General features: G+C 34.6%; 3 protein-coding genes and 1 pseudogene across 11 annotated transcripts; 1 reads left to right on the top strand and 3 right to left on the bottom strand.

Annotated features, from left to right (window-relative positions):
• Positions 1-128: 128 nt before the first annotated feature.
• Positions 129-1,813, bottom strand: LOC146934985 (uncharacterized; annotated as a pseudogene).
• On the bottom strand, positions 129-9,253 carry LOC146934984 (uncharacterized). 4 transcript variants are annotated; one of them, XM_085750225.1, is made up of 9 exons: positions 8,600-9,253; positions 6,330-7,533; positions 5,480-5,764; positions 2,933-5,371; positions 2,379-2,847; positions 1,938-2,057; positions 1,720-1,848; positions 1,356-1,553; positions 129-1,116 (listed from the first exon to the last, which is right to left on the bottom strand). In XM_085750225.1, exons 1-5 carry the CDS (start codon positions 9,052-9,054, stop codon positions 2,380-2,382), a joined length of 4,851 nt encoding a protein of 1,616 aa, XP_085606351.1. In that variant the 5' UTR covers positions 9,055-9,253; the 3' UTR covers positions 129-1,116; positions 1,356-1,553; positions 1,720-1,848; positions 1,938-2,057; position 2,379. The 4 variants fall into 4 exon arrangements, with proteins under 4 accessions (XP_085606351.1, XP_085606352.1, XP_085606353.1 ...); XM_085750226.1 differs by having other exon boundaries at positions 1,958-2,057; XM_085750227.1 differs by having other exon boundaries at positions 1,938-2,009.
• Positions 9,254-14,465: 5,212 nt separating this feature from the next.
• On the bottom strand, positions 14,466-16,611 carry LOC146934983 (protein phosphatase 2C 7-like). 4 transcript variants are annotated; one of them, XM_085750207.1, is made up of 4 exons: positions 16,417-16,611; positions 15,236-16,172; positions 15,026-15,155; positions 14,466-14,933 (listed from the first exon to the last, which is right to left on the bottom strand). In XM_085750207.1, the coding sequence occupies exons 2-3, from the start codon at positions 15,551-15,553 to the stop codon at positions 15,057-15,059; spliced, it is 417 nt and encodes a 138-aa protein (XP_085606333.1). In that variant the 5' UTR covers positions 15,554-16,172; positions 16,417-16,611; the 3' UTR covers positions 14,466-14,933; positions 15,026-15,056. The 4 variants fall into 4 exon arrangements, with proteins under 4 accessions (XP_085606333.1, XP_085606335.1, XP_085606334.1 ...); XM_085750209.1 differs by having other exon boundaries at positions 14,466-14,924; XM_085750208.1 differs by having other exon boundaries at positions 16,498-16,611.
• Positions 16,612-18,309: 1,698 nt separating this feature from the next.
• On the top strand, positions 18,310-24,094 carry GDPD4 (PLC-like phosphodiesterases superfamily protein). Of its 3 annotated transcripts, none has more exons than XM_085750200.1 (8): positions 18,310-18,625; positions 18,843-18,940; positions 19,233-19,293; positions 20,253-20,333; positions 20,505-20,597; positions 22,027-22,116; positions 22,244-22,333; positions 23,459-23,991. In XM_085750200.1, exons 1-8 carry the CDS (start codon positions 18,374-18,376, stop codon positions 23,753-23,755), a joined length of 1,062 nt encoding a protein of 353 aa, XP_085606326.1. In that variant the 5' UTR covers positions 18,310-18,373; the 3' UTR covers positions 23,756-23,991. The 3 variants fall into 3 exon arrangements, with proteins under 3 accessions (XP_085606326.1, XP_085606328.1, XP_085606327.1); XM_085750202.1 differs by having other exon boundaries at positions 19,229-19,293; XM_085750201.1 differs by lacking the exon at positions 22,244-22,333 and having other exon boundaries at positions 23,459-24,094.
• The last annotated feature ends 266 nt before the right edge of the window (positions 24,095-24,360 follow it).

Raw genomic sequence — 24,360 nt, 5'->3', positions numbered from 1 at the left:
TTTCAACCAACGAAAAAATTATTGGGATCAGTCGCAGATGAGGTCGCTCTTTCTAAAACGTTTTATGTATTGCACAAAATTATGCAAGTAAACTATCAACCACGACGTCCTATACTAACGCAACCTAGTTACAGTTGTATCAAAGTTATATTGCATTGTAGGAATTGTATAAACCACATCGACATATTGATTGTGTCATCACTCATTTACAAAATTGGGTATCCCTTGAGGTACGCCCCAAGAGTCATACCTCCATTATATAAACACTAGTGTTGTATGTAAACTCTCCTATATAGGACTTCTAGGAATTTTTCAATTCACACACAAACACACCTAGTGTTCGAACAATTCCCCACTTAAACAAGATGGCATACCTCTGGAGGTAGGGAAACAGAATCAAAAGATTTGCAGTCCTCAAAATACCCTCTGCTAGGTTTAGACATGTTTACTCTATTGTTCAAATCATCACTGCCTTCTGTGAGTGTAAAGTCGAACACTCGTTTTGCAGGCTTAAAACACAGCACAGAATTTTGGGCAATCACTATTTGAAGCTTAACATCAGAACCGAGCAACAATCTCTCAGGTGCAGACTGTGCAGGTGTGTGTCAACAAACTATCAGTACAAGAGACAATTTTTAAATCAGGGCTTTCAGTGTGGCAAACAGAATGTGGAGGGGAGATCTTATGCTCGTTCTTTCTGCGTAGAGATTACTCACACAATCGGAAAATGATTGAAAATACATTGACAATGATTCCTTCTGCTCGCCTCTTTCTGCATTGAGACTACTCACACAATCAGAAAATATTTCACGTTCTTTCTGCCATGTGCTTGCAATTTCTTGATTATCTAGGCAGTCAGATTCATGGGATGGCAGAGAAGTTTTAGATGATGAAAAGCACTGAACTTGATCAGTCTGGCCAGCAACATTCTTCTGAGAAACATGTCTTTTAAAAGATGGAATCAAATGTAAGTTGTTCGGCGACAATTCAATTTCATCGGAAGTTGATGAAATTTCTGTTAACAAATTCACAGGCCAATCTTTGAAAATCAAGTTACAAGCTTTTTGGCTAAAAGGCTCTCTGGTAGCCTGGCCTCTGGAATATCAGTAACCTTATCTGTAATAAAAAGCAAAAAATAAAATTACAGTAATTATAACTGAGATTTATAATATAACTCAGACACAACCAATGTAGTTCAAGAACTACAGACTCTGAGCATCTAAAATAACAATCCAAATCAAAGCTAATGATTGAATAACATTCCACACCACTGTTAAGATAGTGTAAATCACTCCTTCAAATATAGCAAATACATTTAACAAGAGCAACATTAAAGAAATTAATCAGCTTGTTACCTTAGGATGCAAATTAAAGAAATTAATCAGCTTGGCATTAAAATATCGCATAAGAGCCATATTAGCAGATTGATCGGAGTGATCTTCAAATCAGGCTTCATACACAAGCTCTTCTTATCAACAACAACCACCTATTCAATTTCAATACCTTAAGGGAGTATATACTTCATATGCGCTAGATGAGCATAGGAGAAGTTCCTGAAATTCAAACACACTACAGTTATTCCAAAAGAAAAAGAAAAAAAAAAACACTACAGTCCATTCCTTTATCAATAAAAGGAAATGGATCCTCTATAGTCTAAACATTGTCATCAATTGCCGATGACATAAGCCAAAAATCAACAATTTAAAGCCTCCATCTTACCCCACAACATGCTTCTGTGCACCATCTTCCACAAATTAGCCATAGCAGTTGCCAGAAAGTCTGCCAACAATTCGCCATGCACTATCGGTGCCATGGCCGATATTCGACAACACGAACTCTAAAATTTAACTGCATACATAGGTACAAAGGTTATTTTAACTAGGGGAAAATATAAAAATGCAACCTTAAAATGGATAATATAAAAACAAAACAATCACCTCTTGTCAAGAACTTCCACCTTGTTGCAAATATTTTGAAAAGTTGGAGACTTTTAACGCAGATGCAGCAATCTAACCGAACAACTCGTGTGACTAAACAAATCAGAAATGGTTCTTTGTCTGTATTTAAAAAAAAAAAAACATAATTACATTTTTCTAAATAACATTCAAAATCAAATTCTTTTGCAGGAACTCCTTATGGCAGAACAGAATATGGAGTGAGTCACATAAACATATCAAGCAAAGATGAAGATCTTTTAAGCCGTGTATATAAAGTCAGCATGGTTTTGGTTGGTTTACCCAAAAGAGTAATCAATGCTTCCACCATTATCTTTGTAAATACATAGAAAAATATATCATAAAATTATGAAACAAATTAACATTCTACACTACAAGAAGAAAGCTTTATGACAATTTGCGTAAAATGAATGATGTACTTACTTTAACATCTCGGGTGTAACACAATGTTAGCATCAATCTCTGGGTTACTGAACCGAATATCTTTCATGTTACTTTTCTCTTCCAATACATGGATTCCACTATACATGAATGGGAATCCAAAGTCAACCTCTGCATGATTCCACTTATTTTCTAAAAGTGCTTTGTCCATATTCTCATTGAAGTATTTCATTTGCATATGAAAAAGATGCAAATGGTACGTATCCTTCCGTGATGTCGTACCCATCTTCAAACCATGTGTGTAGAAAAATGTATTGCCGTTGATGATCACTTTTACACGATGTTGAGAACCATACCATGTCAATGGAGAAACAACACAGAGAGTTATGGCAGGAAACTTGTTACGAAACCAGAAAGAAATTGACAGTCCTTCCAAACATTGGTGATTGAACCACTCTGGAATTTTCGCTTCTGGCAAATGGAACCAAGTATTTCCAGCCTCATGTAATTCCTGTTAGTCATAAATAATTAATGTAAAATTTTTAAATAATATCAATTATCATATCAAATGCATAACAAAAAAATATAATCATAACCTGATTTAGTAATTTGCTTTTGCACGACGAAGTCAACGATTTACAGTTTATTGCAGATAAAGATTTTAAGCATGGAGGAATCCCTTCAATTTCCAAAAGTTCCTCACAATCATCCAAGACAAGCCTCCATAAAAGATGACATTTTTCGATAGATTTAGGAAGAACTGTGAATTGATTTTTAGTTAGGTGTAATTCTTTCACATTAGCAAACAACATAAGACTTTTTGACAGATATTCATCTGAAAGTTTGCAGTTCCTGACACAAATATACTTTACATGTGAAGATTGCATTGCGTTCACTTTCTCTTCATTCTGGATAGTAAATTCAGCCAGTGTTGACATCCTATTTGGTAAGTAGACATATCCACAGTTACATAATGTTTGAGGTTGTGTAAGATTTTGAAATGGAAACGGCAATTCTTTTATGGAAGTTTCATCCAAGAGGAGTCCTGGTACATTTCTCATCTCTCCCAATATTTCTGGAAAACTCTCAAGACTATAACAACATGAAAGATTGAAATGTTCCAACGAAGTCAACCTGAGCCGTGGGATATTCCTGAGCATGATGCAACATTCAATATTCAAGAATTTAAGTTTATCCAACAACCCATCCACCACCAATGGGAAAGTCTCAAGACTACAACAACATGAAAGGTCAAGATTTTCTAGAGAATCCAACTTGAGAGGTGGGATACTCTTGAGATTGTGACAACTTGTAACAAGTAGGGTTTTAAGTTTTCCAAGAAACCCATCCACCACAAGTGGAAAACTCTCGAGCCTATAACAATTTGAAAGGTCAAGTTTTTCAAGCGAATCCAACTTGAGAGGTGGAATACTCCTGAGATTGTGACAACTTGTAACAAGCAGGGTTTTAAGTTTTCCAAGAAACCCATCCACCACAAGTGGAAAAATCTCGAGCCTATAACAATTTGAAAGGTCAAGTTTTTCAAGCGAATCTAACCTGAGAGGTGGAATACTCATGAGATTGTGACAACTTGTAACAAGCAGGGTTTTAAGTTTTCCAAGAAACCCGTCCACCACAAGTGGAAAACTCTCAAGCCTATAACAATTTGAAAGGTCAAGTTTTTCTAGCAAATCCAACTTGAGAGGTGGAATACTCCTGAGATTGTGACAACTTGTAACAAGCAGGGTTTTAAGTTTTCCAAGAAACCCGTTCACCACAAGTGGAAAACTCTCGAGCCAATAACAACATGAAAGGTCAAGTTTTTCTAAAGAATCCAACTTGAGAGGTGGGATACTCCTAAGATTGTGACAACTTGTAACAAGTAGGGTTTTAAGTTTTCCGAGAAAACCGTCCACCACAAGTGGAAAACTCTCAAGACTATAACAACATGAAAGGTCAAGTGTTTTTAGTGAATCCAACTTGAGAGGTGGAATACTCTTGAGATTGTGACAATTTTCAACTAGCAGGGTTTCAAGTTTTCCAAGAAACCCGTCCACCACAAGTGGAAAACTCTCAAGACTACCACAATATGAAAGGTCAAGTTTTTCTAGCGAATCCAACTTAAGAGGTGGAATACTTCTGAGATTGCCACAACTATTAACAAGTAGGGTTTTAAGTTTTCCAAGAAACCCGTCTACCACAAGTGGAAAAATCTCAAGACTATAACAACATGAAAGGTCAAGTGTTTCTAGTGTGTCCAACTTGAGAGGTGGAATACTCTTGAGGTTGTGACAACTTTTAACAAGCAGAGTTTTAAGTTTTCCAAGAAACCCGTCCACCACAGGTGGAAAACTCTCAAGTCCACCACAATATGAAAGGTCAAGTTTTTCTAGCGAATCCAACTTGAGAGGTGGAATACTCCTTAGGTTGATGCAACTATTAACAAGTAGAGTTTTAAGTTTTCCAAGAAACCCATCCATCACAAGTGGAAAAATCTCAAGACTATAACAACATGAAAGGTCAAGTGTTTCTAGCAAATCCAACTTGAGAGGTGGAATAATCCTTAGCTTGATGCAACGTCTAACACTCATAGTTTTAAGCTTATCACCAAACCCATCTTCCACAGGTGAAAAATTATCAAGATTCGAACAATCTGAAAGATCGAGTTCTTCTAGATAAGGTAACATGAGAGATGGAATAATTTTGATTTTGGTGCATTTTATAACCCTTAAGATTTTAAGTTTTCCAAAAAAACCATTCACCAGGAGAGGAAAAGTTTCTAGACTATAACAATGTGAAAGACTGAGTTCTTCCAGTGAAGCCAAACTGAGAGGCGGAACGCTCTGGATCTTGGTGCAATCTATAAATCTCAAGATTCTAAGTTTACGCAAAAAACCAACTGATTTATCGATTGCAATTAGTTCCCAACATTTTTGAATTGAAAATTCTTCTAAATTTGGAAGACCAGATATATCAGGTATTTGTGCCAAAAGATTACTATTATCAAGGTTTAAAACTCTCATATTCTGGAACTTCTGCAAGAAAATGGAAATAGAAAAACATGCAAATAAGTGAGAAATATATGAATAATCTTAAACCAAATGTATTAATATAAAATAAGAGATACAGAATGTTACACTTGCCTTTGTGAGAAAGCCCTTCCACTCAAATGGATTTGATGAAGGATACTTGCGATTGATATTGCGATTGCGAATGAAAAAATGGAAATCTGATGAAGGATACTTGCGATTGCGATTGCGACATTCCAGCACTCTTAGACTATTTGGAAGATGTTTGGGATTTATAGAGAAAAAGACATCATTACTAAAAATTAGTGTTTTGAGATTTTCCATCTTCTTGAAAGCTTCTCCATCCCATTCTACTTGAATCCAACAGCCGAAATGTATGATTTCAATTTTACTTGTTCCCTATAAAGAAAAAAAGGACAAATCAACCCAATATACCGTAGAAAATACATTGTTAGTCTTACCAATACATTTGTGTTGTCATATCAATTAATTGGTTATGATAAGTGTGTGTTTTAACTCATTAAATGATGCGGCAACACATCATTGGATGTCTCAAATATTACTTCTGATATAGATGAGAGTAGTTAGAGAGGGCGCTTAGGCTTACTACCAGACTTGCATTATTTTTGGTTTTCTAGTTTTCTAGTTAGTTTCATGTAACTAACTGCTACCTGAACTCATAGCCTATATAATAAACTCTTGTACTCTCTTTAACTCATATATTGAATAGATGAATTGATACACCTGTTGGTGATTCAACATGTTTCTCTCTGATACTTTGAGGATGTATGTGTAAAAAAAAAATTACACTCACAGTGTATATAACTTAAACTTGTATAAAGGTCAAAAAAATTTGATATTGTGACAATTGATAATGCAGAAAGCCAAAAGGGTAACTTGAGAATTAGCTACAGTAAGTAATAAGTTAAAGATGAAAAGCCAAACCATCCATATCATTACTCACTGTATTTTCTTCTAAAACTTGAATTATATCTTTAGAAGACCATAACCGACTTCGTTTTCCAGGATCTTCAGGTGATTCTTGTCTAACAATTTCTTTCCCCATATCCTCTACCAAATCATGTAATGTCACTTTACCAGAATCACTTATTTTTATGAGTGATTTTTCCACCAACACATTAATGTGATCTTTCATGATATCACCATAATGAGCATGAAGTATTTCTTCGACTCTTGTCAATTTCCATCCTTTGAAGCAACAAGCAATGTCAAGAAAAACAAACTTCTCTTCTTTCTGCAAGGCATCAAAGCTCAGCTGTAGCGTCGTTTGGATCTTGTTATGAGGAACTCTTTCATAACGATCTAGTGCATCTTTGCATTGTTCTATTGTCTTATTAGAAAAGTGAGAACCCATGACTTCCAAAGCAAGTGGATGACCACAAGCATATGCTACGACACGTTTTAAAACATTCGCATAACCTGAAAAACCTTTGTCATTCTTCAAATCTTTCAATCTACGCAATTCGTTCACATCCAATTCTCTTCCATACTTTTGTTCTAATAAAACATCTTTATAGCTTGGACTATAATCGTTTTTTAAAGCTTTCCATCCCACCAAGTCAAAGGCATCTTCATCCTTCAATCCCTTCACTTCATATATTCTTTCAACCCCACGACATTTTAGCAACCTTTTGTCCCGAGTCGTGATGATGACTCTACTGCCTGGACCAAACCAATTGGAACTTCCAGCAATAGCCTTTAATTGCTCCTCCTTGTCAACATCGTCTAGAAGCAAAAGAACCTTCTTTCGTGGAAGCCTTTTTTGTAATATTAAAATTCCTTGTCCAACACTTGTTATCTCCGTGTTCTTCTCTCCAACAATTTGAGACAAAAGGATCTTTTGGAGATGTATCAACCCATTTTTATCAGAATTTTCTCTGACTTTTTCAACAAAACAGGAACATTGAAATTGATGAACAATCGAATTATAAACTTCTAGAGCAAGAGTGGTTTTCCCTATTCCACCAATCCCAAGGATCCCCACCATGTGGATCGTATCATCAGACCCAATATTCAAAAGCGAAGTCACATGTTGCTTTTGGTGCTCCAGTCCAACTAGGTAATCACCAACAAGTAAGGCGGCAGGTTTTATATTTCTTAAGACTTGTTCAACAATCTTCTCAATAAACTCATGCTCATACCCATCCCTGTCCAATAAGAGATAAGAGGTCATTCAAGTGCATATGTCTATGTTTTTAACACTGATTATATATTAGGCTTGATGTATTTTTCGCCCTCCATCTATCGCAATTGTAGGATTTTAGCCCCCGTATTTTTTAGGAATTTTGTCCCCTTTTGTTTTTCCATGATTTGATAGTTTCTCTCCCAAAATATATGTTAACGTGACATCATTTATTGACGTAAAACTCAACTCTCATAGTCGTGTGGCTCTTCTTTAAAATTCAAAAAATGAGAAAAATCGGCTAGTACACTTGAGAGCGAACCAAACTTTTAATTAGAGAGCCTGACATTTTGGCATTTTTTGGAGTTTCATTTTTTAATTTTAAAGAAAAGTCATGAGTTTAGTGTCACGTCAATAAATCATGTCATCACAATGTAAATTTGGAGGAAAATTATGAGAGAGCCTACCAAATCATAAAGGAGGAAATCGTAAGGGGCCAAAATTGCTCAAAAAAGATAAGAGGCTAAAATCGCACGATTACGATATATGGAGGGGATTACGATATATGGAGGGTCGAAAGTGCACGTAAGTCTATTTATTATATAACTAAAAATGTCCTCTATTTTGAGTTCAATTTCGGATGAGAACAATCTAGAGTTCGACCGAAAATTAAATAAAGTCTGACCAAGAAATGTTGCTATTAGGAATCGAACTCGAATTCTCCCGAACAATTTGTCTTAGTGGGAGCTCATTAACCACTTGGGCTCAATTACTTGGTTTATTTATCTTAAATTTTCTATAACTTTAAAATATCAATAAAAGGGCAGCCAGGTGCTCTAAAGCTCTCGCATACGCAAGATCCGGGAAGAGGTCGCACTATTTTGGTGTATTGTACATAACCTTATCCTATTTTATTACACAAAAGGTTGTTTCCAAAACATGAACATGTGACCTCTCATTCATGTTTAAAATATCAATACGATATTATTAACTATTTATCTAATAATTTTTAATAATTATTGCGATTTCGTCTATCTATCAATAAAAATACTGGACAAGTGAGATGAAAAAGAAAAGATATAGAAATATACCCTTTGTAATGAAAGCCAGACAAATTAGCAACTTGGTGAAGAGAAACCTTCCATTTATCCAGATCGGGGCAAGCCTTATGTTTATCCATTGCTTTCCCATAAGTCTTTTTCAACTTTCTTACATCAGAAGGATCCACCTTATAAAAAACCGGCAGAATGGAACGAGCCTTATCTTTCATCATAGAATCAAGGATCTTTGAAAATTCTTGTAAGCAAAAGGAGGAAGAAGCATAGTTCTTAGAGAGAACAACAATGGCCATCATGGAATCTTCAATTGCTTTGAGAAGTGATGGTGTAATTTCTTCGCCTTTTCGAAGTCCGTCGTCATCCATGAAAGTACGAACACCTTTGTCATCAAGAGCTTTCTTGAGATAGCCAGTGAAACCATAGCGAGTATCTTCGCCTCTGAAACTGATGAAAACATCATATTTGAAGCGATCTGTGAGGGAAGCCATGAATGAGTGAGTTTGTTTGATGAATATGAAAATGAAAGTGGGAGATAAGTGATTAATGTGGGAGAGGGAGACAGAGGGACTTTTGAGTCTCTACTAGAGTCAAATAAAATTGGGTCAGTTCAGGAGGGAAAAAGAAATTCTCTTACTACAATACTACTAGGCAGCAATTTCCGGGTAATGAAAGAGCAAAAACGTGGATGCCAATACCAAGTATTATTTGATATTATATTGGTCTCGTTAAGTGTCTCCCAAACATTTTTTACCCATTTTAAATTAAGTTCAGCCTCTCTTTTAAAATACATGTCGTAACTTTACGATGTGCATTATTTACCTAGTTTATTTTGATCATATTTTTTAACTAATATATAGATATAAATGTTAGGATGTAAAATGTTGTTTGATTTGTCTCGATGAATATTTTTCAAATATCAAATTTGTATAGTTTTTTAGTATATATAATTAAATATATTAATGGTCAAAATTGTGTATTGACATGTGTGTAGTGGTTGACTGTGACATGTATTTTGAAACGAATGAAGTAAATTATTAAAATTATTTAAAAAAATTCAAACATTTTAATTTTCAATACATTAATACACAAATTTTAATAAGCATTTACTATTTCCTCAGTCTCTAATTATAAATATTCTTTTAAAAAAAAGTTTAATCTTTGAATATAAATCTCTATACAAATTATTAAGTGAATTTATTTTATTTATTTTCAAACACAGCCTTGTTTAATATTACTAACTTATCTTGAAATTTGAAAAGCAAATTAAATATACATATAAACAAAAAAACAATTTGGTAGCATTCACGCACAAAATGAACACGATAATTACACTATCAACTTTTCTTAATATTTGTGATTTTTGTCAAGGATGCTTATAATAAGATATCGATGAAGTATTTAAAGTCCTTTGAAAATTGTCCTAGAGGCACTCAAATTTCCCATATCTTTATATAATACAAAAGTACGCATGACATCTTCATATTTCTCATCTCATTTAATTTTTTTATCAACCAATTAAAATGGACTATGATTCATTTATTTTTTATCAGCCAATCAAAATGGATCATGACTCATTTATTTTTCATCAGTCAATCAAAATTGATCATGACATTATTTTTTTTTCCTATATATAGAGACTTTGTTTTTCATTATTTTCATCTACCTCTTTCCCATAAAAAAAAGACATAAAAGGCATTTTCTGTATTTTAAAAAGCATGGAATTTTAATCACTTGCTGGATTATGGGGTTGATTTACTTTTTTATTTGAATCTAATTGCTAATGCTACTTTCTTTTGATAGATTTTCAGATATCCAAAAGGGGGGTCGCTAACTTAGTTATTCTTAGAGAAGAATCTAGATAAATTTTTTGAGTCCTGATAGGTATACCACCATAGGTGGCAATACCACTCCTACACCCACATAAAAAAATGACATGTGGCAATGTGGGTCCCACACTTCACTAATTGTCTCTCTTTTCTTTTTTCCTTCATCCCTCTCTTCTCTTTTCCTTGCTCGATTCCATCTCTCTGATTCATTGGAGGCTTTGTATCTCAATACCAAATTGAATTTCCCCAATTCTCGCAACAATTTTCCAGCACCTTCACACCTAAAACTGCAGTTTCTTTCAATACGGCCTTGTTGCGAAATGATACATTTCGAGATGATTTTTGTGGTTCTTCGTTCATTGGGTCGTCATCAACAAAGATGAATGTAATGCTCCCACTCAACTTCGTTTCTCTTTTCGACCCTGGGGGAACTCACTTTGTGTCAACATTGTCGTCGCTGTTGAAACCATTAGATAGTATTATCGTTGCGACGTCCCGACTTGAAACACCTATGCTCAAATTGACCTTGAATCCACCACCTGAGAAACCTCCATACGGTGACTATCACACTAAGGACACAACAAGGATAACAAAATTGATACAAACATGCCTCTCTGGTGCTCGACGAAATGTTCCAATGCAGTCTCTGCCACCGAAACCACCAGATCGAAGTGTCCAGATCATTATTGTTGAATTCTAAGCGCCAGGGGAACTCACAAATAAGATTTGTTCTTATGTTTGCCTATCGCCACCTCCTCCAAAACCACCGGATTGGGTTGTCGTCCAGCTGCCGCCGTTCATGCTGTCTCGGTCTGTATTGCCAGTTCGACTTGACAGGGAAAATGAATATGAACAGGTACTCCTTGTCGTTTATCTTGGTGTTGGTTTGAATGGCCTTATTGCTCTAGACTATGGTTACAGTGTAGTTTTTGGATATGGAACAAGTAAATCAATTGCATCAACCAACATCAGTACCTTGTTCACTGTCCGTTATGTGTTTGATGAAATGACTCTTAGTGAAACTTGCTATTTTTCAATTATAAATTGGTCCTTAGATTTCAAACAATGGGATCCAGGTACAATCAAGGCTCTAAGGAGTGCTTTTCCTATCACAAATTTAAGAGTCATTCCTTTAGAACGTAACACAATTGTTGGTAGGAATGGTGAATTGCTTCACGAGCTTTATTCTGAGTTTAGCCACACAAGTAGTGAGAATATTGGCTACCTGGTAATTTTAACTCTTTGGCCATGTGATGTATGGTTACTACTATATCATTTTTCTGCACTTAAACCATACTCCAGGCTTACTCTATCAGCAAGCTTCAAGGTACATGATCTATCCCTTATTTTCCATAAGGATAATTCAGCATTTGATTCTAGTCCTTTGTTGTTACAAGTGGCAAGTGGCACTGGCAGCATAGTTTTGTGGCACAACATTTTAGATGTTAATTCAACAATTGATCACATAACAACAACATCTCAAGTGTATGAAGTTGTATTGGTTGTATATGTTAAAATTGATCCATTGTTTGAAGTGGTGGGCACTATGATATACCTTGATGTGGTTATTCATGTTACCATCATATCAGTTTTCCCACACATTGTGAAAGTTGAAGTAGTTGATTGGTATGAAGAACCTCCAAGTATCATGCTATGGGATATCACTTTGAGGGTGCATTAACCTTGCACATAACCAGGATGATACGACAATACATGCTGGAGCTAGCTCACCCTATGGCAAATAATGATGGTGATACTTTTGCTTTTCTTGAGTTAGAATATATACTACAACTACATAATAGGGCACCTGAACCATATCAGGTTCACCTTTTGAGCTACATGAAGGATCCTTCTAATACCTTACTGAATCATATTTTCAATTAATTATCTTATTCTATTTTCATTACTGAATCAATATTTTCAATTATCTTATTCTATTTTCATTACTGAATCAATATTTTCAATTAATTATCTTATTCTGTTGCAGTATAGTCTCAATGTTAATAACATTATGTAGTGATTACTGTTGAAATTTATACACAGTTTGTCGGAATTGTTGGACTTGAAACATAGCACATACACCGTTTTGAGTGTGTTTAGTTGTGCCTGATCTGAGAAGTTGTATCTAATTAGTCATGATCTAATTAAATTTATCTCATTGGTTCTAATTAGTTTTATCTCTGTTCTTGTATTCTTTTGTTGGTCCGAATTGACTCTGATCACATGGTTTAAGGCTTGTGTTAAACCTTTGTAAAATTCTCGTTATTTGCTTCACCTATTATTGCTTTCACATCTCTCTATTTGTCAATTCAAGCTGCTCAATCTTCACTATAGTGCAGCCAATTTTTTTTCATCGTAAGCTTGTGTTCTGGTTCAGTTTCTGGTGTTGTATTGTGGGACTGTTATGCAGGTGTTAGTGTTGAAATGATGGCCTCTAATGTTGTCATATTGAGCTTGGGAGAGAGTTAATTGGCTAGAGTATATGGTTGGTGTTGTGATTCATCTATTTGGCCAGAGTACGGTGGCCTTTTATGGCTGGATTTTTAACAGGCTAACATGCCAAAGAAAATTGATGATAACTTGAACAAGATGGGTGCAAAAATACCAAATGTGAAGCTTGGGAATTCTACAATATAATACCAAGCAAAGGTTCGGGTATCCACATGATGAAGATCATCAAATGTATCAGATGATGAAGATCACCAAGCATCAACCTTGTTCACTCGAATAAAAGACAAGTCAAGAAATCGTGTCAAGAGCGGGGTTCTTGGAACACCGTGGGTGAAGATGATACGAGGAAGAATAAAAATAGTGTAGTGGCGTAATCAAAATTTAATGTAAATTTTTTTATGCTCTTTTAAGCTTGTAATGTACTATTCCTTCTTTTACTAACTTTCTTGAACAATAATATAGTATGGTACTCACTAAACTTGTAATGTATTATTCCTTCTAATCGCACTATGTATGGTTTTATGGTTCTTAAGATAGATATTGACAGAGTATGAATATGAATATGTTTTGTGTGACCACATTTTTACAAATACGTGACCACTATTTTTTTCATAAATTAGAACTTGTCCGTCTTTAGGCGTGATAAACTTGCCGATTGTAAAACATGTTATTTATGGTTGGAAATGCTTTTAGTGCAGTGATCAAATGAGATCATGCGTTCGATTCGCCTAAAACGATATTATTTACACCTAGGAAAGAAAAACTAGTCAAATATATGGTCTGTATGACCACATTTTTACATATGCGTGACCACTATTTTTTCATAAATTAGAACTTGTCCGTCCTTAGGCGTGATAAACTTGCCGATTGTAAAACATGTTATTTATGGTTGGAAATGCTTTTAGTGCAGTGATCAAATGAGATCATGCGTTCGATTCACCTAAAACGAGATTATTTACATCTGGGAAATATAAACTAGCCAAATATATGGTCTGTATGACCACATTTTTACAAATACGTGACCACTATTTTTTCAGAAATTAGAACTTGTCCGTCTTTAGACATGATAAACTCGTAAATTGTAAAATAAGTTATTTATTGTTGGAATTGCTTTTAGTGTAGTGATCAAATTAGATTATGTGTTTGATTCGCATAAAACAAGATTATTTATACATGGGAAATATAAACTAGCCAAATATATGTTTTGTGTGACCACATATTTTAAGGTGTGTGACCACTATTTTTTCAGAAATTAGAACTTGTGAGTCTTTAGGCGTGATAAACTTGCAGATTGTAAATGAAGTTATTTATCGTTTGAAAGGCTTTTAATGCAATGATCAAATGAGATCATGCGTTCGATTCGCCTAAAACGAGATTATTTACATCTGGGAAATATAAACTAGCCAAATATATGGTCTGTATGACCACATTTTTACAAATACGTGATTTTAACAAATGTGTAGCCACATTTTATTTTTATTACCAATTTCTCTCTCTCTCAATTTATCCACATGATTTTAGTGAAAGAAATATATTATGGACACACTTGTGATTTTTGACTGATGATAATAAAGTGAGAGTTAAATATTGTTTTGTTTGACAGAATTTAGCCGTAACCATAGTTTTAGTTGAATGTAACCAAATAATTGAAGCATATAACCATAATTTTACAAAGGCGTAACCATCTTTTTATCCTACGTTAAAATTACCCATACATAAGTTGACCAACCTCAGAGAATAATATTTTACAGTACAATTGGACAAAGCAGATAAAATGTCTATGCAATCTAGAATAATATTTTATATCTCAACCATCCAAACAAGACCATGGATAATTCTAAGACTCCTCTATGGTCTCTAGATTCAAATTCAGATTCCTTGAAGTATCCTCCATCCACATTTAAATTCAGATTCATCACACCTGGTGGAGAGGGACACCAAAATTCAGCATCAAATTTCATTGTAACAGTAGCAATTGCAGAATGGTTTGAACAATTGAGCTCTGAAGTGAACTCCAAGATTGAAATAACTATTTGGATAGGATTCAATTGCTGATTTTGGAACACCATCTGGTTCCTAACCTGCCAAATCTTCCAGAAAGTGATACAAAAAAATTGAGTTGATAGGTAGTCTTTTTTTATCAACTAATCAGACATCAAGACTTTCAAGCACAAATGAGTACCTGAAAATGAACCATTTACACATCTATGGCTTTAGTCTGGGACAGTTATACAAACTTTGAAACAAAACAAGCGAGCTTCAATCTCCTCAATCAACGCTGAGTGTAGACGTTCTTGATAGTAATTAGCAACCTATCAGAAACAAAACACTCTCAGCAAAATAAATAAAAATTTCAATAATACAAATTGTATGATTTGATTAAGGCGCATACCTGAAAGCCTCCATGCCCATCATAGACACCAAAAAAATGGGCTTGTGGATATTTTGTGTTTTCATTCAAATGGTCATCCATTAGCATCTGTGAAGGGACTTGAAAAAGCTGAGGTTTGACAGCAACAACATCTTCCATCTCCGGTCTATTTCCACAGATTGATGAGAAACCCCATAGAGGGCCACTACTCAATTCCAAACCATTCTGGTTGCTTGTTCTCAATGTTTTGTTCTCCTTTGGCAACTGATCAAGAAGAATAGCAGATAGTTTTGGATCAGCCTCTTCTGACACACTTCGATTTTCCCTCTCAATATCCATTGCAACAGAATCCGTACTCTGCTCGGCCTTTAGTACCGGAAGTACCTCGTTTATGCTAAACTTACCATGAATCTCATCACCAACCTTAACGATGATTGGTGAATCTGCCACAGATTGAGAGCCTGAATTATGCACGCACTGAAAATCCACAGCTTACATGATCTCATCGTCCTTTATAGCTTGGTTATGGCTTTCACTCAAGATCCAATTACTCCCACATTCAATCAACATTTCCGAGACAACAGCCGCACCAACTTGATTCTCCTTTACCTCCGCGGATACCGTGATCTGATGTTGAAGACTAACATCAGCATGGTTTTCATTTCCAACTGCAGGATTTAATATCAAAGCAGCAGCAGTATTTGCCATAAGCTTCAACCCGGTTATCTCCATATGAGTTGTAACAGCAGCATCCTTTTGAATCAAATTTCCAAGTGTAAATGGCACTGCAACACTTGAAGATATTTCTTCCATTGGTTAACTTTGCCTTTTAGCAATAACCTAAGTCTCTAGTACCCTATGAGCTTCTAGTCTTTAACCACTTTTTTCTCCCTTTTTCCTTAAGCCTTTTATTCTATGATATATGGTTACAATCAGCATCAAAACATCAAGAATTCTCCTACGGCAAGAAATTAAAGGGTTTAGGAATCAACCTCTTAAAAGTCAAATAAGTGTAACAAAAGTCAATTATAATACTATTCCTCTTTGTACATCAAAATCAAAATTATGAAAAACCTACAATACAAATAATATTATGATTTCAACTAGTACCTTCTTTGTCAAGATTTGTTATCTAAGTGTACTTTGATTAATTAATCTCTATAAATTAAAGAGTGAAAGGAAACAAAATCAATAGGACTAACCTGAGTTGATTATTATTATTATCTTGAAAGGATGAAAAAAAACAGTGCAGGTGAATGAATGAATGAAGGAGGAACAGAAACCTCAACAAAGAAACTAGATATGATTTAATATCAAAGCAGCAGCTGTTGTATTTGCCATAAGCTTCAACCCGGTTATGTGAGAGGGAGAGTGAGAGGGAGAAGAAAGGGAGATCTAAGAGAGAGAAGAGGGTGAGAAAGAGAAAGTAAGAGAAAGTTGTGTGAAATTTCAAAAATACCCATGCCACATAAGGGGTGTATGGAAGAGTGGTATGGAGAAGGGTGTTCACCAATCTTTTTCCAAATTTTTTTTGTTTTTGCAATGAACCATTCTATTATATCTATTTCATTGCAATGAGCTACTCTATTATATCTATTATATTAACGAGGATTATGTAATTTTTTGCTATGATTATGCCTATATGCATTCGAATGGAACGAAAGGGCATAAATTATATTGGTGAAATTAGTTAATCCAGCTCAATTCTCATTCTCATGCTTTTCACTCCATCAAGGGCATAAATTGAATTCCACATATAGGATTCGAAATATCTAATAGGAAAATGAGAGGTAGAGAGCATGAGAGAAGCGATTTTCCAAGGCACCACCATGGACGATCGTGTCGTCAATCTCCTTTGCCGGCGGTAAGATACACTAGGGTGATAGGGGTCCAAGCAGGGTGCCATTAAATAAGGAGGATAAAGTTGTTTACCGGTGTTTTTGGTAAACAAGAGGAGTAGTTTTGATTATTAGAAGCAGGATCAAACCAAAAATTTTAGGACATGTTATGCAATCTTTTTCCATAACGTACATTAATGTTCATCATATTCATACGTTGCTTTATGAACAAGATGAAGAAAACTGTTTTGCGTATGAAAATTTTGCATAACATTTTCCTCCATTTTTTGTTTACAATTTAGGCTCTGTTTGGTAAAAATAACGGATAGCTGATAAGCTAGCTGATAGCTTTTAGCTGATGACTGATGACTGATAAGCTAGTTGAAGTGTTTGGTAAAATTAACGGTTTAACTAGCTGATAAATGTAAAATGACATAAAAGGGTATTATTAATTCAAAATATAAAGTTTATATAACTTGATATTTAAATATTCAGGAATTCTTAATTCAATTTTGTTTTTTAAAAAGTAATTGAAATTTATAAATTTAATATATCTTTTATATTGTAAATTAAATTTTATTCACTAAAAAATTTATTTAAGTATAACGAGGTATATATACTTTTTTGTCAACGGAGGTATATATATTTTTTGTCAACAACATAAGGCAAGAGAGATAAATGGAGGTATTTTGTCAACAAAAAAAAAAAAGAAGATAAATGGAGGTATATATTGTCAGCAACATAAGGCAAAAGATAAATGGAGGTATATATATTGTCAGCAACATAAGACAAGTGAGATAAATAATAACGAGAGATGTATTTGTCAAAAAAAAAATAATGAGGGATGTATATTTATTAAGGAAAAAAAACGACAAATGTATATTAGGGAATTGTAGGTTTGAATTAAATTATAATAAAAGGGTAAAAATGGATTTTAGATAAAACAATAGGGGTAAAAGTGGAAGAAAATATGAGAAGCTATAAGCTCAAACGCTACTTGGAATAGCTTCTGAAAAATAGCTTATAAGCTCGTGAAATAAGCTATAAGCTCATGGTCAAAAAGTGTTACCAAACAGAGCTATTTTTGTCAAATGAGCTTATAAGATATTAAGTTCATTAATAAGATATTAAGTTCATTAAATCTAGGTCATTAATGACACTAAGATAGATGTGTTTTGTGACCCAGATGCAATGGTAATGTGTTTGTGTGGCCCAGATTTAATGGCACGGTGCCTGGCACGAAAGTGCTACCCTTACTTATGTTAAAGTAAAAGCAACAGAAAATTAGAGATAGAATTCAACCACTAATCAAATTACGACAATGTTGTATAGATCAACAAGAGATTCTTCAAGATCAAGAAACTCTAAATCCAAATCAATCTCAATAAGAAGATTATGTTCACGCAAGATGATGATTTTGTGTCTTATCATTGTAGCTATATTGCCACCAATCTTCTTCCATTTCCGTCTCCGTCGTTTTCATCAGATTCAACTCAAGAGATGCGGTTGGGTTAATAATCCTCCTATTGTTTGTGCTCACGGCGGTGATTCTTCCAACGCATCTCCCAACACCGTAAGTATATTTATATACACTCTGTAGCACACCGACACTTCAAATTGAAGACGTATCTGTGTCTGACACATATGATTACATTTTTTATTAGACAAATGCACTTATGATTAAATTATTAAATTAATACCGGTGTCAATGTGTCGGTGTCAGTGTCGTATCAGGTGTCAGAATCTGCACTCTTTTATTTTTTTAATTGAAATGTAAATGTGTTTTGTAGATGGCTGCGTATCAATCTGCTCTTCAATCTCAAGTTGATTGTATTGAGATTGATGTCTCTCGTTCTTCAGACGGAGTTTTGTTTGCTCTACATGACAGGTACATATGTCTTATGTTTATTTTCATAATTTGTATTTGTTCGAGTAAACCATCAAATCAAATTTGTCCCCGACTTTGTAGGTTAGTCTCAAATAAGTGTTTGTGATTATGAATATTTTATAAAAGTCCTGATTATGTTAAATTTTACTCATTCTGGGAGTATGTTAGAGGCACTTGTAGAAGTAGCTTTATAGAAGCTACTTCATTTTGATTTTACTCATTTTGATTGATCTCACTTGTAGACGTAGCTTTATAGTCAATTTTGGGCTTAATTCTCATATGATGCAGGCAGGGATTTGCAGCGGTTGTCTGGAAACACTAGTTCTAGAGTTGGTTACATGAGCTCAAAACAGGTGACACTGGAACATCATTTATCGTCTTCTATTAGTTAGTTTTGTTATCATATGTGTTTTCAGTTTGTCAATTAGGTGTATAAAATTACTAGTGGAAGACATACTTAAGAATGTTTTTGAACTTTTAATATATTCAAGGACTACACTGAAACCACCTCACACACTTTGGGATAGAATTGCTGTTTCTCGTAGTTTATATTACTGAGTTTGTCTATTCATCAGTTGTTTGCTGATGCGTTTCGGTCAGCATATCTACCCGCTGTGATTGCCATGAAGTTTTTCAATTCATCATTGTTACTAGAATTGTTGTACTGGCTATGGAAGCCAAAAGAAAAAGAAACTGTCGACTTGGCATGATCCCCTAATGGTAGTTTAGTAATGTTATCACGATTCACGAGTGATATTTGTGTTTAAACAGTGTTAGATATAAAATATCATTCATTTGTCATCACCAAATAGTTTAACATTATGGTTATTTAATTCTTAACAGTTAACATTTGTGTCTGAATCTCTGTTGCCATGAAGTCTAGAATTTGGTTCTTATGTCCCTCATTATTATGGGCATATGCCTTCTTCATGCTTCAAGTGCAAAGATCTCTTGCATGAGAGGGCTTGTTACCATGAAGCCATTCATTTGCCTTCACCCACGGGATAATTAGTTCATGACTAGAAATTTTGACAGTGCTCCAGTTGAATTAGCTTTAAATTTGGCATGTTATATTTTTCTTAATTGTTGATTAGTGAACTATAAGCTCCTTCAGAGTTTGTGGGATTTCCTCTGGAACCTTGATATTTTCATTTGATGAAACAGAGAAAAGAACTATTTGATCATTTATTCTGAAATATTTGATACATACATTTTTAAATCATTTCCTTTTATCCTCTTTTTTTGTTTTATTGAGAATTCAGAGGCTTAAAAATTGTAACATCGACTAAGTGTGTTCAGTTTATTTCTGTAGATAAGAGAGCTTAGTGCTTCACGCCAATCTACTGAGAAGATTAATGATGAAAGTATACCCACAATTCAAGATGCTCTGACGGTACGTTTCAGGATTCATATCTATACCATTGACCCCATTTTGTATGCATGCTGTCCGTGATTGTATTAATATTCTGTCACTGTTGACAATTTTTTCTATATATGTTTTACCTTGTCTTCTCAACATTATATCATAATATTTATTAACTGTAGTTACACTGTATTTTTCTAGATGACTGCAAGTTCTGTGCGGCAGATAATTCTAGATGTTAAAGTTGGACCCCCGTTGTATGAGAAAGGGCTTGCCAAAGATGTTCTCTCTATTGTAAGTATAATTATTCCGTCTCTACCCCCATTCTATGTTACATTTTGATACATTCTCTAGCTCATGTTGAAGTTAGCTCTGCTTTGCATTCTTATTTTTCTTTTCTATACATGTTCCTTTCTTGCTTATGGAGAAGTTAAGTACGAGAGCTTTGAAAAAACTGAATTGCAAAAGCTATTTCAATGCGAAATATTAGTTGAAAACCTCGTTGTTAGTAACAGAAAGTTTCATCCAAATACCAAACTATCTCACTTCTCTTTTTAGCTAGAAGGGTCATAGGTATGGGCCTATGTCTTCTAATAGCTTAACAAGTTAGTTAATCAGGAAAAAAGGCATGTTGCCTATAAATAAGAGGGGAGCCTTAGAGATTGATATATCTTGTTCTTTGTATAGACTTGGGGCCTTTTGGGCAACCAGGAGAGCCTAGAGAGAATCTCTTGAATACTCTAGGAATAATCAGTAATTGGGGATTTTTCCCTATATTCAGCATATGAAATGTGAACAAAAGCCTAAGCAAAACCCCCTTATGTCTTGACTCAAGTTAAAATGTTAGTTTCTCCACTATGATGAATTGAATTCCTCCTCGTGTTCATCTCAATGTGAACCTCCGTGTATCTTGGCTTAAATTCAAAATCATGTAACACACATGAGATTGTTAGAACTGGAATCTACATGGATATAAATTACTGAGTGAAGATTGATTAATTGCTGAAAATTGCCTGAAACACTGTGTTCACTGGGACAGAATACAGAGAACTTTAGAATGGGAAGTTACTGATGGAAGTTATATGTTTATAGACAGGAGTTAGAGAGCCTGCCTCCTCTCTCAACCACTCAAAACCAATTCCTTTTATTCAATCACAACATAAGTTCTAGACTAGGTTGGCCTTTACATAAACCTTATTAATAGGAGGACTGACAGAGATTCCTTGCATATAAAAAAAATACTAACAGATCTCTACGACCATCTTGTTTATACTAACAGATCTCTACGATCATCTTGATTACAATAATAGCTCCTAATTACTCGTCGTAGCATGACTTTAATATTGATTACATTTTGTGCTGTTTGGTCCTCAATTTACTGGGTCTTTTATGGCTTGTGAGTAAATGGAGGAAGGAATTAAATAATGAGGTGGTCTTAATGGTGAAACTGGCAACCTACGGACTAACTTCTTTGCCAACATCAATCAAAGTCAAATGTGAGAACCCTTGCCTGCTTTGCACCACTTTTAGCTCTGCCAATGTAGCGTGTCTTGTCCTTTTAACCTCACACTAGCAAGCATACTCCGCGTTGATGCCTGATGGCAGAACTTCTTTTACTAAGTTCCATGCATAGACTATAATACATCATATAAGATATTTTCTTCAAATTATTTTCTAATTTTGCAGCAATGTAATTTCCAAATGTCAATACACTCTCTTCCAGGTGGAGGAGACAGGGTGCAGAAACTGTCTCGTATGGGCTAAAAGTGACAATTTAGGAAGGGATGTCATTAAACTCTCATCAGAAATTGCGGTAAGAAGCAGTTCATTTAGCTCTATTTGCAAAATTTCTCATGTTTTTGTGGCCAGAATGTTTTACCTACGAAATTCTTCTGTTGTCTTATGTCATAGTTTCCCTATATTATTATGTTTTTCTTCAGGCCTCTTTTCAATCTAAAATGGCAAGGGAAAAGGAATGCACCTTGTATTCTAAACAATTGATTGGCAGGGGAACACAAGAACAAAAAAGTGTACAAAACTTTTGGGTTTTGGCTGGAATATATTAACTTATACACCTACTCAGCATTAATTTTAAGGATGTTAACAATACAAATAATGAATGAAGTAATGCTTGACAATAACTGTAACATAATGTTTCTTAGTAAATGGTTGGTCACCTATTGCTGTAATCAAGCTAATTGCTAATATGTGTATGAAGAATAGAAAAAGAAACAAATGCAGTTTATAGAGTAAACATCCAATTCGGTCTTTGAATATGTTAGGAGGTGTCACTATAGTTTCTAAATGTATCAAAATTACAAGAACATCCTTCCATCCGAATTTTTTTTACAAGAACATCCCGAACGTGTCTTTTGCTAGTCAGTTTGATCCTCAAACCTGTCTTCTGTTTGTTAGTTTGGTCATCAAATATGTATTTTGTTCGTCAGTTTCGTCCATAAATATAATAACAGAAGACACACAACATAATGTTTCTTAGGGATATAACAAGACTCTTTCAGAAAAGCATGGAAGCTCTAGTTTGGTGCCTGGTCTGGTCTAGTAGAATGTTGAATATTTAGTATGCACAGAGTATTAAATTGTGCTTAGATACTCTATCAGACGTTTTATTCATTATTTTTGTCACAAGTTAACTTTTACAACTTCACGAATTGAGTCTTGGAGATTTCCATGAGTTTGATGATAACCTTAATTAAAATTGAGTCTAACCCAGTCCAACATCGACCCAAACTATGAGACTCACAGTGTAAAAGTAAATAACTATCTGTACATGTAAGAGAAGATCATATCTCCAAACATTAGGTTCGTTTTTGTGATTTTCATGACAAACTAACCTTAAACAGAGGCTTGATTTTCAAAGCAAGTTAGCAAAATAAAGGTTATCCTTCTCTGGAGAATGGTTGAGGGTGAGCAAGTGGAAATGAGATTTGTGTGAAAACACTCCGCATGATTATAAGAACTGAATTAAAGCCGTTACATTTGTTATGCCTGCTTGAATTTTGTATTGATTAATGAGAAGTCATTTCCATCATTATGCGGCTATAAGCTGGAATTTTATTGTAGATGTGTTGCTTTTAACTAGTTTTTATTGTCATGTCAATTTCAATGTCCACACAATTTAATATGGGATTATGCAGGTTGGCTATATAGTCATGAGGGAACCTTCTACAGGGGCTAGATCAAAATTGTTGCGGATGAAAGGTGCTGAGGTTGTTGGTGTCTACCACCCATTGATTGATGAAAAGCTTATGAAAGTTTTGCACAGGAGGAAAAAAAGGGTGTATGCTTGGACTGTTGATGATGCAGAATCCATGCAAAAGCTATTGTTTGAGCATGTTGATGGTATTGTTACGAGTAACCCAACTTTACTTCAACGCCTAATGCAGGATGGCAAAATACAATGTCTGGAAGAAGGTTATTCATTACCAGGCTAACATTTGTTTCAAGAATGTATACCTCTGCTTCAAAAGATTCGTTGTGATTAGTGATGAGCAGAAAAGTGAAAACTAATCCTATGTGTCACATTCATTATTCTCTTGTTTACAAATTGATATTGTGCTTGAAGAGAAAGGAAGAATAGTAATATGCAAGCTTTAGTATATTTAGTTAATGGGAGCTTCTTTCTCTCATATTTTCTAAAAAAAAAAAACACATGATGTTGTTGGGTCGAGATCGGACAATGTAGACTTCAAGTAGATTTCTAAAACACTGAGATTTAAAATTTGCATGTCGATATACAACAACTACTTGAATGTGGAAACTTGTTGGCTGCAGAGAGTCCAGATTCAAAGTGCTACTTTCTCAAACGGCTTACAAAGAAAAGAAAAAACAATAGATTACTATATTCCTTAGAGTTCCGAAGTTTTTTTATTTTTTATTTATTTTTATTAAAAAAGAAACTATGTAAATAGTTGATATCATGTACTTGTAGGTTTTCACTCTAACAATCATGTGGCTTTTGCATTCCCTTTAGTCTCCCCAGAATGCATCTGCTTCCCCTTGAGTTGCTTTCTCATTTCATAAGCATCCTCCCCATCAT

This window comes from Medicago sativa, chromosome 3, assembly GCF_051527215.1.
Source record: "Medicago sativa cultivar Bolivia chromosome 3, Bolivia_mono, whole genome shotgun sequence".
NCBI classification, from domain to species: Eukaryota; Viridiplantae; Streptophyta; class Magnoliopsida; order Fabales; family Fabaceae; genus Medicago; species Medicago sativa.
Note: the sequence above shows the minus strand (reverse complement) of the source record. Positions and strands in the feature narration are given on the sequence as shown.

What these genes read in the sequence shown, in the direction of transcription:
- LOC146934984 (XM_085750225.1), bottom strand. Translation starts at nt 9,054, where the DNA reads ATGGCTTCCCTCACAGATCGCTTCAAATATGATGTTTTCATCAGTTTC. An exon ending in AAGTTTTAGAAGAAAATACA is followed by an intron (nt 5,765 to 6,329) that starts GTGAGTAATGAT and finishes TTTTCTTTATAG; the next exon opens with GGAACAAGTAAAATTGAAAT. An exon ending in AAAGCAAATTACTAAATCAG is followed by an intron (nt 2,848 to 2,932) that starts GTTATGATTATA and finishes TATGACTAACAG; the next exon opens with GAATTACATGAGGCTGGAAA.
- LOC146934983 (XM_085750207.1), bottom strand. Translation starts at nt 15,553, where the DNA reads ATGGATATTGAGAGGGAAAATCGAAGTGTGTCAGAAGAGGCTGATCCA. An exon ending in ATGGGCATGGAGGCTTTCAG is followed by an intron (nt 15,156 to 15,235) that starts GTATGCGCCTTA and finishes TGTTTCTGATAG; the next exon opens with GTTGCTAATTACTATCAAGA.
- GDPD4 (XM_085750200.1), top strand. Translation starts at nt 18,374, where the DNA reads ATGTTGTATAGATCAACAAGAGATTCTTCAAGATCAAGAAACTCTAAA. An exon ending in TTGTTTGCTCTACATGACAG is followed by an intron (nt 18,941 to 19,232) that starts GTACATATGTCT and finishes TGATGCAGGCAG; the next exon opens with GGATTTGCAGCGGTTGTCTG. An exon ending in CAATTCAAGATGCTCTGACG is followed by an intron (nt 20,334 to 20,504) that starts GTACGTTTCAGG and finishes GTATTTTTCTAG; the next exon opens with ATGACTGCAAGTTCTGTGCG.